Source organism: Mastigoproctus giganteus, chromosome 9, assembly GCF_048544385.1.
Source record: "Mastigoproctus giganteus isolate SK-2022 chromosome 9, ASM4854438v1, whole genome shotgun sequence".
NCBI lineage: Eukaryota > Metazoa > Arthropoda > Arachnida > Uropygi > Thelyphonidae > Mastigoproctus > Mastigoproctus giganteus.
Window position 1 is genome coordinate 140,752,009 of NC_143583.1, and position 16,345 is coordinate 140,768,353.

The 16,345-nt window shown below is 37.1% G+C and overlaps 1 protein-coding gene across 1 annotated transcript in view; it reads left to right on the forward strand.

The window, feature by feature from the left end:
• The window catches only part of Nup160 (nuclear pore complex protein Nup160), a 507,399-nt gene that overhangs the window by 46,902 nt on the left and 444,152 nt on the right, over nt 1-16,345 (forward strand). Inside the window, exon 4 of the mRNA XM_090382015.1 lies at nt 2,463-2,694. Within this exon, the coding sequence (XP_090238141.1) occupies nt 2,463-2,694 (232 nt within the window). The remainder of the gene's footprint in view (nt 1-2,462; nt 2,695-16,345) is intronic.

A 16,345-nucleotide genomic window follows, 5' to 3' on the forward strand; every position in this document is an offset into this window, starting at 1 on the left:
CAAACTGCAACATTCTTCAATCAGTCAGCCATGACACATGAGTGAAGCAGTCGAGCCAGTGTTCCCACTTAGCATGCGTGTGCACTAAGGGCAATGCCAACCTCCTACGGAGCCTTACAACCATATTGCAAACCATTTAAATACCAGTGTGTGATTTTGGGGACTTTTTGGATGTACTACATATATTATAAAATGTACGCATAGTGTTCATTGTTTATTATTAACCCCATGGAAAATGAATGAGATAAAATCCAAAGTTAAAAATCAATAGCTGTAGGTTGACTTGCCATGTCCAAGCCAAAAAAAAAAAAAAAAAAAAAAAACCATGTGTGGATCTCACTGTAGAATGAGAGGGAAATTCAAGAGTGGATCCAGTGTAGGCCCTCTTTAGGGAAGCCTGAAAGCTTGGAAAGTGGCGATCTCTCTCTCTCTCTCTCTCTCTCTCTCTCTGTTGGTCATGGTAAAATGCTATTATTGTGTGTGAATGTAGCCCAATATGTAAAATATTAAGTTCAGGCATAATGAAACTTAGTGATTGCATAGTAGTAGGAAAGAAATGGAGTAGGAAAGAAAGAAAGAAAGAAAGAATCTGAGCTCCATAAAGGCAAAGATATAACAGAATGTTTAGAAATAGTTTTTTCTCCATCCTTAATAAATGTAATAATTTTGCTTTGAAGAGTATAGAATAGTTAAAATTGATTGCTAAGATATAAGATTTTTTTAAATTAAACCCCAAATGTGAAAGTGGTTAGAACCCATAACACCATGTGTGGGTTGAAGGTCAACAAGATGAAAGAAGATAGCTGTTGATATTAGACACAGAATTTCTGTAGATTGTAATTTTCAGGAAATATGGTTGTTCCAGAAAACTGAAGTTGAAAGGATAAATGAGGAGGAGAAAAGTTGGTTCTGTGAATTTGGAGTTAGACAGTAAATGGATGTTGACTGGTTGAGGTAGTACATGTTTGGAAAGAGGTGTGGGAAGGAATTATAGAAGCCAATTCAGAAGAACAGTGACTATGGAAGTATCTATAGAAAAGGCAGTCAGCAGGAACTGAATGTCTAGGAGACAAAGTAGAGAGACACTGTAAGAGTTGTGTCTTTAATTAACATAACTGCCCTATTTTGAATGGAGTCTGGAAGACTGGGAAAGGTTATGGGGCACTGCCTCAGATGTGGGAACAATATTCCATGGTGGGGTCGATTTGATATTGTTCCCACATCTGAGGCAGTGCCCCATAACCTTTCCCAGTCTTCCAGACTCCATTCAAAATAGGGCAGTTATGTTAATTAAAGAAAAATAATGGTAAGAGCAAAAAAAAAAAAAAAAAAAATCCAGTTTTTCGATGCAGAGAAAGCAATATTAGTGGTGTGCTCATAATGAAATGAATGTGATCTTGTCTAGAAATCTGAAATTAAGTATAGTGAAAATTAACTAAGTTATCTTTGCCCCATTGGAGAATTACCTGGAGATCTGCATTTAAGAAATTGGTAGTGAATAAGCAAGAGGTTTAAGCTGTTTATTCAGGGAAAGTTTCCCAAACTGGAAGGTGGAATGCAGTATGCTATTGTCATCAAAACAAAAGATATTTCCAGTCAGTGGAAGAAGTTCATTAATATATAAAAGGAAAACAGTGAGAGGACTAAACATTGGGGAAAATCAGCATTAGAGAAGTTAGAAGACAGAGAGCTATATACCATTACCTGCAGTAAGTGGTCAGAGAGAAAACTGGATCTTGTTGCAGTAGCTTACCTTGATTACTGTCATTAACCACCTTGACAGCTGGCGCCTCCGTAGCCAGGTGGGCAGGAGCAGCAGTGCGTAGCACATGCTTCTTGATTAGACCGGGATTCGAGCCCGTGACCACCAAATACGGAGGATGCGGAAAGGTCAGGGAATGACCACCGCACATCCCCGGAGCAATATGGCCTTAGTTGCTAATGCTCCTAAAAAAAAAAAAAAAAAAAAAAAACCTTGACAGCTTTTGTAACATCTGCAAACAACTTAGATATTAAGTCTGATTTCCTTCATCAATAAATATGATTGTGAAGGAAACAGGAAACTTCTTAACATAGATCCAGAATTTAACAGTGGTTCTAAATTTTTGGATCAGAAATTTAGCAACTGTTTTTGATCCAACAAAGTTAATGCTAGCATAGTAAAAAGCAATGACCCTGAGGGTTTTGTAAAAAAAGAAAAAAAAAAAAACAGACTTTATTTTCTGTGAGACATACGAACATAGCATTTTACCCTGCACTTTAAACTGTGTTGAAGAAACTGAAAAGGACAAGGTAATTCTGTGCATTTTTTTCTTTACAAACTAGTTCTTATTAAACACAAAATAACAAATATCTTAAATTAACTGATTTGATTTGACTTTTATCTGTGTAAAGTACTACCAAATTTTAATAGGCTTTTTATACTCTATTTTTCATTTTGAATCTTTAACTTTCCTTTGAAGGAGTTCCTGTCTCTCAATCCATCTGATGTCACACTGCCATCAGTATTCTATGATGCTTCTGTTGCTCACTTGAGAGATCCAGCCAATTATTATGTTCTTAATCATTCTACAACAGGTATTCCCTTACCACATGTGTCTTGTTCTTGGCTAACTGCTGAGAAAGATGCCATCTTTATTTTAGCTAACAATGCTGGATCATTGCTAATGGTACATATGATGGCAACAGAGGGAGGTAAGGTTTCTCAAAACATTTTTAAGAAAAATTTAAAAGATAGTATCTTTTAAACATTTGGTTTAAACATTGTATTGATGAAAATTGTGCTGTATCTGTTTTAGATAATTTATACATCATTTAGATTAAGTAGATTATCTTTGATAGAAAAAAAATTCTGATTTTGATTTTGGAACTGTTCTGCTGCTTGTGTCATTTGGATTAATTGGGATGAACAGTTAAAACCTTTCCATTACACAACTATAATTGATATACTTGTCCCTAAAATTTGGTTTGTTTATTTTATTTTTTTCATTTAAAATAATGTACTATGAAATTTCAGTAAAGGTAATTAATTACATTAATATAATAGGTAGTATACAAGTAGAATTCAGGTTGTCGGAAACAAATTGCATTGATCATATTTTGGATAGTTGACTTTTTATTTTTAGGTAATTGATTTTAAATACCATCTATAGAGAATAGAAGATAAGAAGGAAAGAGATTGATGAGAGAAAATTATAGTAATTTGCATATTATGTTCTATATATATTATGTGCACATTATGTGCACATTATCTATTATATATGCTTAAACAACTTCAAAATAATTGTCAATGTTTTGCTGCTTGAATGACTGTTTTCTTCAGCCCTCCAGTAGTGAACAGATTTAGATGCAGTTGATAGCAACACGAACAAAATTGCAGCACACGCTTCTTGATTAGACCGGGGTTCGAGCCCGTCACCACCAAATACGGAGGATGCGGAAAGGTCAGGGAATGACCACCGCATATCCCGGAGCAATATGGCCTTAGTTGCTAATGTTCCTAAAAACCAAATAACAAAAAATAACGAACAAAATTGCATGCTAGTGAGTAAAATACCTGCCAGTTTTATTTGCAAGTTCATGCTTTGTCTCTAGTTTGTGCATTGCTGTTAAAATGTCCACTGAATGTGGACATTTTGCTGTACAGTTCATTAAACTCTACAGTGAAAATTTATTGAAAATCTTTATTGACAAATTGAGAGAGTTTACAAATAAAAATTTATAAAATTTGGTGTCTGTGAAAAAAATCCAACCAGGTTGAGTAGATTATCCATGCAACTTCTGTATAACACCAACTGTGCTGATGTAATACATAACTTTGCCAGAAAAAAAAAATCCCTCTGCAAATGATTATTATCCAGCTAAATTTAGAGTAAGAGCCATGTACTTTGAGAGGCATAGAGCATTATTACATATCAGACAGCACAACTGCTATTCAGTTTTGTATGCAGCTATGAACAAACTAATGCATGAAATGTATTGATCTTATATTATGAACACTTTGTGAGTTGCTTCAGTATTGCCCTCACACTAAAGCACTTCACTCAGGAGAGCAGGATAATGGATAATGCAGAATATGGATAATGGCATGCATTTCAAATAAATGGCAAGGAATTGCTTATATCCAGACTAGCTTATATTTACCATAGTCTTCTGTGTCGCCTGATAATTTATATTTTATCCCATGCATTTTCCTTCTCTGCCACGAGTCTGATTAGTTCATCTGCCTTCCATTTAGGCCTAAAGCAGTATTTCTTAGCAGTATTTCTTAGTTGGACAAAAAGCTTAGCAGCTTCCAAGATTACATCCTTGAATGCTTCTCATTTAGAATTTGCTGTTGGTAACATCATCAGATGGTCCCATTGTATAGAATTTAAAAACTGTCTGAGACCACTGTAGTTACTTTTACAAAAGCAAAAACCCTTCCCTTTAGTTCTGATGGTAGTTAAATCTTTAAGTAAATCCCACATCAGCACACTGTGATCACTGCCACCTAGTGGTTCCTTTATCTGCAGATTCTTAATGCATGAAGAATCACTGCTGATAATCTGATCAAGAGTATTATGCCCTCTAGTTGCCTCTCAAACATGCTGCTGTAGAAAACAATCATCCAATAAATCCACAAAAGCCTTGCTAGTGTGCGAGTGAGCAACCCACAAGTTCTAGTCAATATCTGGGAAGTTAAAATCTCCCATTATAAGACAATCTGATTTACTGGCCCACACTGTTTCTCTGTATAGTTGTTTATTGTACTCAGAGTCATTAGGCCTACAACACACTCCTACCCTCATTTTTGCTTTCCCAGCCCATGTATTTACTTATGTCACACCAAACTGATTCAACATTGCATTGTCCATCTATGTCAACTGGATGCACTTCCTTAGATTTTGCATTTTTTAGCTGACAGCATAACACTTCCTAACCTGTCTATCCTTTCTGTACACAGTGTACTCCCCAAATTCTGATTCTGCATTCCTTATATTTGTGTGATATCCCAACAATATCTGTCTTTGATGTTTTGACCAACACCTCAAATTTATTTACTAAACTCTTAACATTGGTTTACATGCACCTGTTCTTCCCCTTGGTTATCCTAACACAGCCCATATATTTACTTGTTCCATGATGACTCCCAGCAGTCCCGGAAATCCTCAGCACCTTGCATTCCAGGCTGGACCCACTCTAGTTCTGTAGATGAGAGGTGCACTGAGATTGCTAAAGTCAAGGCGGGTCTTGCGAAGTGTGACTATCCCACCAGTACCCTTGACAGATGTGACCTATAGACCCATGACCACATAGTGACCAACTGGAACATCCAAGGTAATGATCAACCATGAGCGCCTTTATCCCATTCTACCCAAATCTATCACAACAGGTTTCTATGTTCCTAAAATCACATGGGATAAAGTGCGTACAGCTCCCAGGCAGAAAGTTGCAATCCCTCATCTCCATAGTGAAAACATCGGTTCCCATCTTACTATAAAGTGGTTTGGTCTACCGCTTCTCTTGCCATGACTGCACTAGCTGCTACATTGGGGAGATGGCTCGGCAAATGTCTTTCAGAACATGAAAGAGCTATCTGCTTAGTGGACATAGAACACTCGGCCATTGCTGAACACTTCTGGTCAACCCGCCACGACATTGACCCGCACTGCGATGTCGTGATTGTAGATAGGTCTCACCACTACCGGCGGCGTGCGTGGTTGGAGTCATTGAACATCACATGCTTTAATACCTCAGTCAACAGAAGCAGTGGATGTCGTGTCCATCCTATTATCGAAGCAACCATTTTGATGAATAACAAATGTTGGCAATGTTCACATACGTCACAGCCATAGGCTTCAGCATCAAACATTGAACCATGCAGTTTCATATACATGACTGGCAGTACACACCCTCATGTTCCACACTCTTAACTGTCAGTTTGACCGATGAAGGTTACCATAATAACTGAAAGATGTATGTACTGTATGTATTTAATATATATGTGTGTTTTACAGTTAGTATTAAACCTGTCATTATTTATTCTATCTTCCGTTTTGCTCTGTGTCACACAATAATCCACAATAATAATGAATCCAGAGCACACAGGCCTTTTTAATCATAATCACAGGCTGCTGCTCATTCCAATAGAAGCAGTGCAGCAATCACTTTCACCTCTGCCTGTGGCTACTGTTAATCTATTTGTCTGTGAATTCCCCCAAAAGCAGTATTCCGACCGACCTAACACTGCCTTGATAACATCAGCAAATATTCTTGCACCCCTTCTATTTAAGTGCATCCCATTCCTGTAGAAGCAGTATCTCCTGTTGACAAGCACAGACCATGCTGTGAAAAATTTTACCCCATGAGCCTTGCACAATCTCTCCAGGGCCTAGTTATTTGGCAAGGCGCTCAACATATACTCCATCTGGTTCTGTTTGGCAGAATTGCAGACACACCTTCAAATTTGATCATAACTTGCTACTTTTTTTTTTGCCAATAATGCTCTGTGCTTGTTATGTAAGTCAGCAGATCTCCTACTCTTTAATGTCATTAATGGCAACGTGTACAACATTATCACCCTTTGTGCCCTGAAAAGATAATATCTGTCTTACAACATCATCAACTTTTGCCCCTGGCAGACATACCCTGGTCCTATTTCACCTGTATTTCCCATTTCCCTGACAATAGAGTCGCCAACAATAATTAGCTCCTGTGGGACCAGTGCAGCTCTGAAGATTGCCGCTATGTTTCTTGATGCACAAGAGTGAGCTCTCGCTTGAGTTGGGCAGCTGAGAGCTTTATTGGCCCCTATTTTAATTCTTTTGAGGGCATCTATCCTTCTCTTCAAGCTCTCATAGACTCCCATCAGAGCGCTGAGTTGCCGAGTAATTTCTTGACACTCTCTGCACCTAGCACACACACACACAAAGACATCCTTATTGGCTAGATCATGTTCTCTTCCAGAAAGGTCTGGAAACATTTCACAAGTTGCACAATTTTTTTAGGATGTGATGCATTGGAGAATTGCCTCCTTCAGTTCTCCCACAGCACTCCCTCTACTTTGTGCTTGTTGGTTTGCTGCTCTAGTCTGGGGCATGATTTCCGTTTAATTGACTACGCTAAGCTAATGCAGTAATATGTATTATGCTATCTAGTTCTTACGTTATACCTTACGCTATCAAGTTCAAGATTATACGCTATCAAGTTACGCTATACCGTAACGATCACAATGTTAAATTAGTCATATCCCTAGTTAAATACAAACGATATATACTTATCAAGTAATTAAAACCTTCAAACTACTAATTTATCACGATTAAAACCCTACTATTCCTTTGCACTACTGGTTACGTCCTATGATATTCATGCCAAAAACACTGGTAGCGGTACTATTTAAGTGTATCCTATTCCTGTAGAAGCAGTTTCGCCTGTTAACTAGCACAGACCATGCTGAAAAAGCTCCTACCCATGAATTTTGCACATTCTCTCTCTCTCTCTCTCTCTCTCTCTCTCGTCACCATGATAACAGCACCATGATAACAGCCAAAATTAAATTTTCTGAAAAGAACTTCACAGGTTAAGGCAAAAACTCGCTATTGAGATAGTACGTGTTCTCCTGGGACTGGCCCACCTTCCCATGGTTTGGATGAGTACCCAGAATCATCTCTCTAGGTGACTGACGCTTCTCAGTAGCCAAGTGGCCAGAACATAACAATAGAAAATACTCATTACTCACACAAACTTACACCACTCACATTTCTGTCCCCTTTACAGTTGATTCACTTCACAGAGACACTAGGCAGAGTTGAACAGATTTTCCGGGTGCTGCCGTATACATATACACATGTACACATGTCTTCTGTATGATTGGTAATAGTTGCCTTGGTCTTAACAATTTCTGTGACACTGTGAGAAGTTGCATCTGTGCAGTCTGCATTGACAGAATCATTGAATGTGAACATTGTATTATGCTTCTGCCCCTCCCACTGCTCTTTTTGTAAACAAATCCAGCTTTAGCAGAGTGCTTTTTAATTATGTTAGTCTCCACAGAATTCCATGTCATAATTATGTATTTCGTTGGTATCTGGGAAATTCCAGTTCTTGATTTTTTACACAGGAATATTGCATTTGATCTCTTGAAGGTAATATCACACCTATCATTTCTGGTATGAAGCTTTGAGGGAGCTGATTGATATTACAGGTCTAGGAGTTGCAGATTGTGCTGTTGTGTTACCTGTGAAGGGTAGAACATGCACATGTTTAAAATTTATGCTTGCCTGATTGTGAATAACATGCAATTCTTCTGGCCATATGCCTCTCCAACAATATGAGCCATAAGTGGTTTATCAGTCATCCTACCATTTTTGTTGGGTTTGTAATCAGAAGGGTGATGTGTTACTTCTTCAAAGCTTCAAGGATTTTCATATTTTCTAATGAAAAGTGGGGTTATGTTTTTATTTCCATTTCAAGCCAGAACCCTGGTCAATTATTCTTTTGATTTCTTCCTGCCATTTCACCTTTGAAGGCCAGTGTTCACTCTGTATATAAATTTTATAAGATATTAGTTTTGCCATAGTTAAATGTTCTCCTCTGTATAGGTCTGTATCATTTGTTTCACACTCTTCTGCTAATTGTTAGCTGTTATTGTATTGGCAGATGACACTTCATTGCTGATGCACAGTGATACTATATATATCCACTTTTTTTTTTTTTGGGAAAAACTGTAGCCAATCATTTGAGCACTTTAAGTCAAGTGCTCAAATGGTTAGAAATTGATGGGCTTGGACTTGATCTCAACTTGCATGACACTTCATCAGTTTTTTTTTTCTTTCAGTGGACCAGAAATTGGTACATCGTTTGCCCTTGCTTCAAAAACCAATTTTAAATTTCATCTTTGAGGTCTATATGCTTTGCTCTTTGCCTTCATTTTTGTTTGTGACAGTCACTTCCTTTTACTGTATGGCTGTCTAATTCCTCACATATATGCAGGGTGTTTCAAAAGTATGTATACACATTTTAAAAATTTATATTTAGTGAACAATATGCACCAATTTAATTTTCTTAAATTCATTTTGTAGCTTGAAAATAGACAATTTTTTTTACAATAATGTAATTTTTGTTTATTTTATAGATACCTCTAAAATGATGAAGAGGACCCAATTAAGTTTTGAGAAAGAAAGGCAATTATAAAATGGTATTGGAAATATGAAAATGTCAATGAACTTCAGCATGCTTTAAAATCACGATATGGAACAAAAGCATCCACACGTTTAACAACAATTACTTGTTTGTGGGATAAATTTGAGGAGCATGGAACCATTTAGAATATCAATAACTTAGCATGTGGCAGGAAAAGGACATCAACAAGATGGTGATCACAAGAGCTAGGTTTAAACCGTACAAGCGTTTTTAGAATATGAAGGAATTAATCTTTAAGTCATTTATACTTTGATTAGTGCATGCAGTCCAGGAAGATGATCCAGATCGACAATTGCAATTTTGCGAGCAGTACATTAAAAAAAAATGGCAAAAATGATGCTCTTCAGGATACAATTGTGTGGTCAGATGAGACCAAATTTAAAATGAATGGCCATATAAATCATCACAGTTGTTTACTGGGCTACCGAAAATTCACACATCAATCTACAGAAAGATGTCAATCTACCAGGCATTGTGTGGATGAGGCTTTCTTCATATGGAATAATTGGTCCCTATTTGAGGGATTGTGCTGTACCAAAAATCAGAGACATGTTTGCAGATACATTGGTATATTTTCAACAAGATGGTGCACCTCTACATTATCATACAGCTGTGCCCAATTATCTTGACAATGAATTTAATGATCACTGGATAGGTTGTCGAGGCAGTGGTTTTGAATATCCTCCAAGCTCGCCAGATTTCACCTCTTTAGATTTTTTTGCTTGGGGATACTTTAAAAATCGGGTTTACTGTCACAAACTGCAAACATTGGAGGAATTGTGGATGAAAATTCAACAAGAAGCAAATATATTTCACCTGATTTGTGCATTTCAGTATGTAGATGTGTTGAAGATAGATGCTGCTTGTGCATTAATGCTGATGGAGAGCATTTTGAAAAATTAAAGCAGTTTTATTGTTGTAAAAAAAAATTAATGTTTTTTGTCTTCAAAGTATCAAAAAAAAAAATTAAATTTGTATATATTGTTCATTAAATATAAATTCGTAAAGTGTGTATACATAATTTTGAAACACCCTGTGGCTAGGGTAGATGGTGGAATGCTGAAGTCCCTCACCAAAACAAAAACATGGTAACGCATCAATATCAAAGAAGCTGAAGGTAATGTCTGCTGCTCATACACAAAATCTTCAGCTTCTTTGATATTAATGCTTCATCATGTCTTTGTTTTGTTGCCATTGCATCATGAACAGAGAAAAGCCAATGACTATACATCTACTTTATGAACAAAGTCTTACTATTTTACTTTGTCCTGTCATGTGCATGAGGAAGAGAGGAGAAGGGTAATTGTTTATGGGAGAGAGTTTGCCAGTTAGTTTGCCACATCTTCATTGAAAAAAGTATAGGAAAAGATTTAAGAGTTGCTTTCCTCCTTTGAAAATATGTCTAAAGTATGTTTAGTCTCAGTCAGTAATCAATTAATCATCAGTTTATATTTGAGTTAAAAATTAACTGTATTTGAAATCAATTTACTGATGAAACATACAAACCCATCTCACATGGCGGGGGAATTGAAGCGATGCCACCATTAAAGCCTGATCATTATATAATCAGTGGGCTAATCTGTTGTGCTAAGTGGGCTGAGGGGTAAAGGTCAGTAGATAGAGCTTAAGCCTTTCGTTGCCTTTGTTCATTAGTAGTATTGCTGTTATTAGTGCTGCTGTGTTTGTATGTTTCTTGTGCTATTTCATCTCATAAAAGTGCTTTGAAATTTTTAATAATGCCTGGAAAATGTTGTGTTCCTGGACGGTGTGGAAATTATAAAGGTGGTCTGAAAGTACACATCTTTGGCTTTCCGTTGACGGATACTATTTTAACTAATAAATGGTTTAAAACTATACTAAAAAAAGACTGTGCCATTTGAACATTCAAAGGTAAGTTTGCTAAAATAACTTTGTGGTACGTTAATAACAGTTATCTTAAATAGGAATATTTTAACAGTAATGGAACGATAATATATAAGGAAATGAAACAGATATATTCTTGTCAGAATGTAGAAGTTAAATTTTGCCAGGATTTCAGCTTTTGTGGTTTCATTTATATATAAAATATTCATTTCATGTATTGGATACACTGAAGAAAAGTGTATGCTTGTTTAAGAAATCAAAAAATCTCAATATTTGTACAATATGTAATTTTATTTATTGAAACCTTTAGTGTTGATAAATACAGGAAGTGTAATTATATGCAGCTTTTGATAAACTACAAGCCTGTGAATGGAGATTGAGGTATCCTTAGTTGTAAAAGCTAATAACAATGGTCTATGAGGTGCTAATAATATTAAGTGCAACTCAAAAGTTCCTGAAATGTATTTATAAAATAAATTACTCACCCTGGGTCTTATTCGCTACCGTCACCTTCGAAGTAGCCCCTTGAGAGTGTAAACACCGATCCCAGTTCTTCTTCCATGATTTGAATATGTCCTGAAAGTCCTTCTTTGTCATAGTGTTCACCGCCTGCAATTCGGTTTGGATATCCTGTAGCTGTCAAATCTTCAACCCTTCAGCTTGAGGGTGCCTCCATAGCCAGGTGGGAAGGAGTAGCAGTGCATAGCACACGCTTCTTGATTAGACCGGGGTTCGAGCCCGTCACCACCAAATACGGAGGGTGCGGAAAGGTCAGGGAATGACCACCGCATATCCCGGAGCAATATGGCCTTAGTTGCTAATGCTCCTAAAAAACCAAATAACAAACAAACCTTCAGCTTGATTTTCATCCTTAGGATGAGGAAGAAGTTGCAGGGGGCTAAGTCTGGGAAATAAGGGGGGTTGAAGGACGATTGTCATGTTGTTGGATTGCAAAAACTGCACCACAGCTAGAGATGTGTGGGCTGGTGCATTGTCATGATGAAGGAACCCATTCTTTGTGTGCCACTTCTGGAAATTTTCTCCTGACAGCTTCCCTTAACCACCTCAGGACGTTGCAGTAGAATTGACGGTCAGGGCCAGGAGGGATGAATTCCTTATGGATAATCCCATCAATGTCCAAAAAACAGATGATTGCTTGGTTTCTCGGTCATACCCAACTCGCGTCACCAGTGACAACTGTAGAAAGGAAGTTTTGATCACTCCTGGCCCGTTCTTGAAGATCTCTGCTAACTTCCATGCGATGTTGCTTTTGGTCTTCACTCAGTAACTGTGATACGAACTTGGCCGCAATCCTTCTCATGTTCAACTCATCCGACAAAATCCGCGGACATGCGCCATTGTATGATAGTCCTACAATGTCACAAATGTCGTGGATGGTCTGCCTGCGGTCTTCACGGATCACTGCCAGAACTTTTGCAACATTTACCGGGGTGGTGCTCAATGATGGATGCCCAGAGCGATTGTCATCATCAACTGACATTCATCTGTTTTTAAAATGGTTAAACCAGTAGTAGGTCTGCATCTGGCCTAAAGCATTGTCACCAAAAGCTTGTTTCAACTTCTTATGGGTTACTGCTGCTGTATCATTAAGAAGGAAACAAAACTTGATGCAAGCACTTTGCTCTCTCACGTCAGCCCTCGCAACAATCGCGAACGATGCGAAACACACTGCCAAAGAACTGCGCTTAAATATTCAGTGACTATCCAGCCTGATACCACGTGGCACACTGTTTCACAAAGGATGCATGCAGTGTTACCTAGTGCTACAAGTCTGTACTAGACATAGTTCCCGCGCAACATTCAATTTTTGGGAACATTTAGGTAGCATCTCTTAAGTAAAGTGAAAGTCGGAAGAGAGCATAACATTTTATTTACAGGTAACCCTCGTATAACACGGTACTTAGGTTTTTATAAAATCTCGTGTAGTGCGGAACAGTGTTATACAGGACTAAGAACCAGATAAAGCGGGGTTACGTTCCAAAACCTAACAAAAATACACAATTTTTTAAAAATAACTATCGAAAGCTTAATTTTTATTAAAAATAGTAATAACTGAACATGTCTTACAAACTGTGATATATAGATGTCAGATAATGTACATTCATTTAATTTTCTTCCTCTTCATTGTTGCCAAGCACAATCAAACCAGAACGTTTTCTCTGTTGCAGAATATCTTCACCTTCTGAACTTTCATCTGCATCATCTAGATTTCTTGTATCTTTTTCTGTCTTTAAAAAATCAATAATCTGGGTTTGTTTGCTTTTGCTTGATAGATCTTTCTAAATTTTGTGGTATGGAGTTAAGCATTTTTGAAGCTCCCTTTTGAACCTTTGTGCTCCTTTCAGGCGAAAGATCTGCATTCAAAAAATAAGATTCTAATTGCTTGGCTAAGTTTATGCCTTCCTGCATGCTTTTCAGTGTAAAATTTAGAACTTTAGAATTTTCATCTGCAGTATCTGAATTGATTTGGTTTACTTCTGATGTCATTTCCACCAAATCCACTTTGCCAGACAATTTTTTCTACTGATAATTCTTGAACTTCTTCAGTAGTAATATCATCAAAACCTTCCCCTCCTACTGACTTGGAGCTGGAATTTAATTCACAACAAAGAAATTATTCTACTATTATTGTTAAGAACAAAGTTTAGTAATTCATACCCGGAAAAATTTATAAATGATCAAACAAAAACCAAAATAACCTTACAGAAACCTTAACTGTCACGAACTGCACACTTCGAAGTCATGGTTTTTTATGATATTATGTATTTATGATTTAAAGCTTATTGTCAAATTACAAAGATGTCATTTATATGCCAAACAAGCACAAGTTCAATAGCACAGAACCTAACACTGGGTTTTCCCAACATATAAAATTTTTTTTTTTTTACATAGCGGGATTCACAAAAAAGAATGGAAATGTTGAAAAATTACATCCAATGTAATAGCAGGGTTTCCCCGCACAAAAGCTCAAAAATACCATGTTACGTGAGGTTTGCTGAAATTCTCTGTGTTAGAACGAAACTGTGTTATATAAGTACTGTATTGTGCGAGGATTGCCGCAGTTTATCAATCATGCTATTATCCGGGAGTTGCCTGTATATATTTCATATTGTTACAGGTATGTGAGATTCATTTCGAGCCATCCCAGATAGATGGACATCTAAATTTGATGGGGGGTGGGGAGAAGAAAGAGAATCACCATAGATTTCAAACATCCAAAATTGATTCGCAGAGCTGTTCCATCATAATTTCCAAGCTGTCCAAGCTATTTGCCATTACCGGAATTTACAAGAGTCAATCCCGAAAAGAAGAAGCGAAGGTTAGAAGGAAAAAACTCTGATAAGGCCCTGGAAAATAGTATTAAGAGGTAAATATGATTATGAAAAAGCTTGAGAATTTCATATGTTCCCACAACTAGCAGAGTGCCTGAATAGGCATTACGGTACCTGAATTCTGGCAAGTTATTTCAAAAAATAACTGTATTGTGTTTTTTATATTTAATATTTCAGCCAGCACTTTGCTTTGCCTATTCAGTCATGATTAGTGAAGATTTAATGTTGTTGGTATTTGTACAGAGTGCTGAAATTAATAATTTAGGCAAGTCAAAGCCACTGGAGCTTCTTATGAAGATGAATAGTTTCAATCAGATTACTGACATCCTAGAACAGATACTTGTAATTGCCAACAGAAGTGATGTTAATAATATTTCATTCTTTTTAATGCTGCTTGTGGTTTACTGAATTCAACTGCGGGAGACATTAATAGCGAGAGAGTAGTGTTTAAATTCATATGTGAACAATTACATTTGCTGCAATGTGAAAAGAATGCATTCATATATTCCACCGAAGTATTAATACAGTCGATTCCTGTTAATTGGGACACATCGGGACAGATCACTTTGGCCCAATTAAGCAGCTGCCCCAATTAAGCGAAATTGTAATGAGCCGAAAAGCACATTCTAAATGGAGGCAAAAAGGTATGAATAAAATAAAGGGAATGTGGTATTTAAAGAAAGCATACTGTATTTAAGTTTAATTGGTGCAAACAAAATGTACGTATGTACATATAATGTACATATGTAAAATGAAGATACAGTACAGAATAATGTCCGTGTCAAGCAAAGGTTACACATTACTTAAGGGTTCTTACTTTGAAAAAAATTATGAAGTGTACCCTGACGTGTTCTCTTTATGGACTGCAATTGAACAAAGTCGGTGCAGGTATCTAATGCTGATAAAGGACTGCCTTCATTGCCTTCCTGCATGAGATAACATCTCAATTCAGTGATACATTTCCTGGCATCCTGGTTAGTCACTTGCTTAGGTATATCATCGTGATCATTTTCTTGGTCTTTTGGTGTCTCTGAGTGTTTTGCCGGAATTTGTTCAATAATCGTTTCCTCATAATCTTCATCGTGGCATTGAAGGTTATCGTCAATTGTTAAAAATTCTTCACAGTTTTGGACCTGTTGCAGTTCCAAAGCCATTTCATTTTCTGTACAGCTTATTGCATCTGAATCGCAATTAGTCGTGAAACCACATTTAGCAAAACAATTCCGAATTGTTTTGCTGCTTATTCCTTGCCAGCTATTGGCGATAAGTTGTACAGCTTTTAACATTGAAACTTTTGCACTAATCTCTATTGATTTGGAAGATGATGTCAGCAGATTTTCATCAGTTGCTTCAAGGATGTGATTAACCAGCTTTCCGCGATAATAGGTCTTCAAATTTTTTATAATTCCCACGTCCATATGCTGTATCAGGGATGTGGTGTTAGGGGTTAAAAATTCCAGTTCAATATTTTTTAAATCGGCTACATTAGTGTGCGGTGCAGTTGTTCAGTGTCAACAGAATTTTTCTGGACTTCCATTGCAGTTCCGTGTCCCAGTTCATTAGCCATTGCGTAAAAATATGTGGTCATCCCCGCCTTCTTATTGGCATAATACGAAACTGGCAAACTTCCTATTGTAAGCCCCTTGAAACAAGGAGGTTTGGCACTTTTACCAATAACCAAAAGTTTGAGTTTATCATTTTCTTACATCTTTGAGCAGCACAACACTGTTACACGATCCATTGCTTTCTTTGAACCGGACAGTGTTATGTATTGATAGCTGAGGGAACCATCCGGTGTAGCACGATAATACAGACCTGTTTCATCGGCGTTGTAAATGTCATCCCCACTAAATTTTTTAAGCAACTCTGGCAGTTTTTCAGATTTCCATTGCTCAGCACTGTCCTTCTTGGCATGTGCTTTTTTGTAACTAATATAATGTCTATAC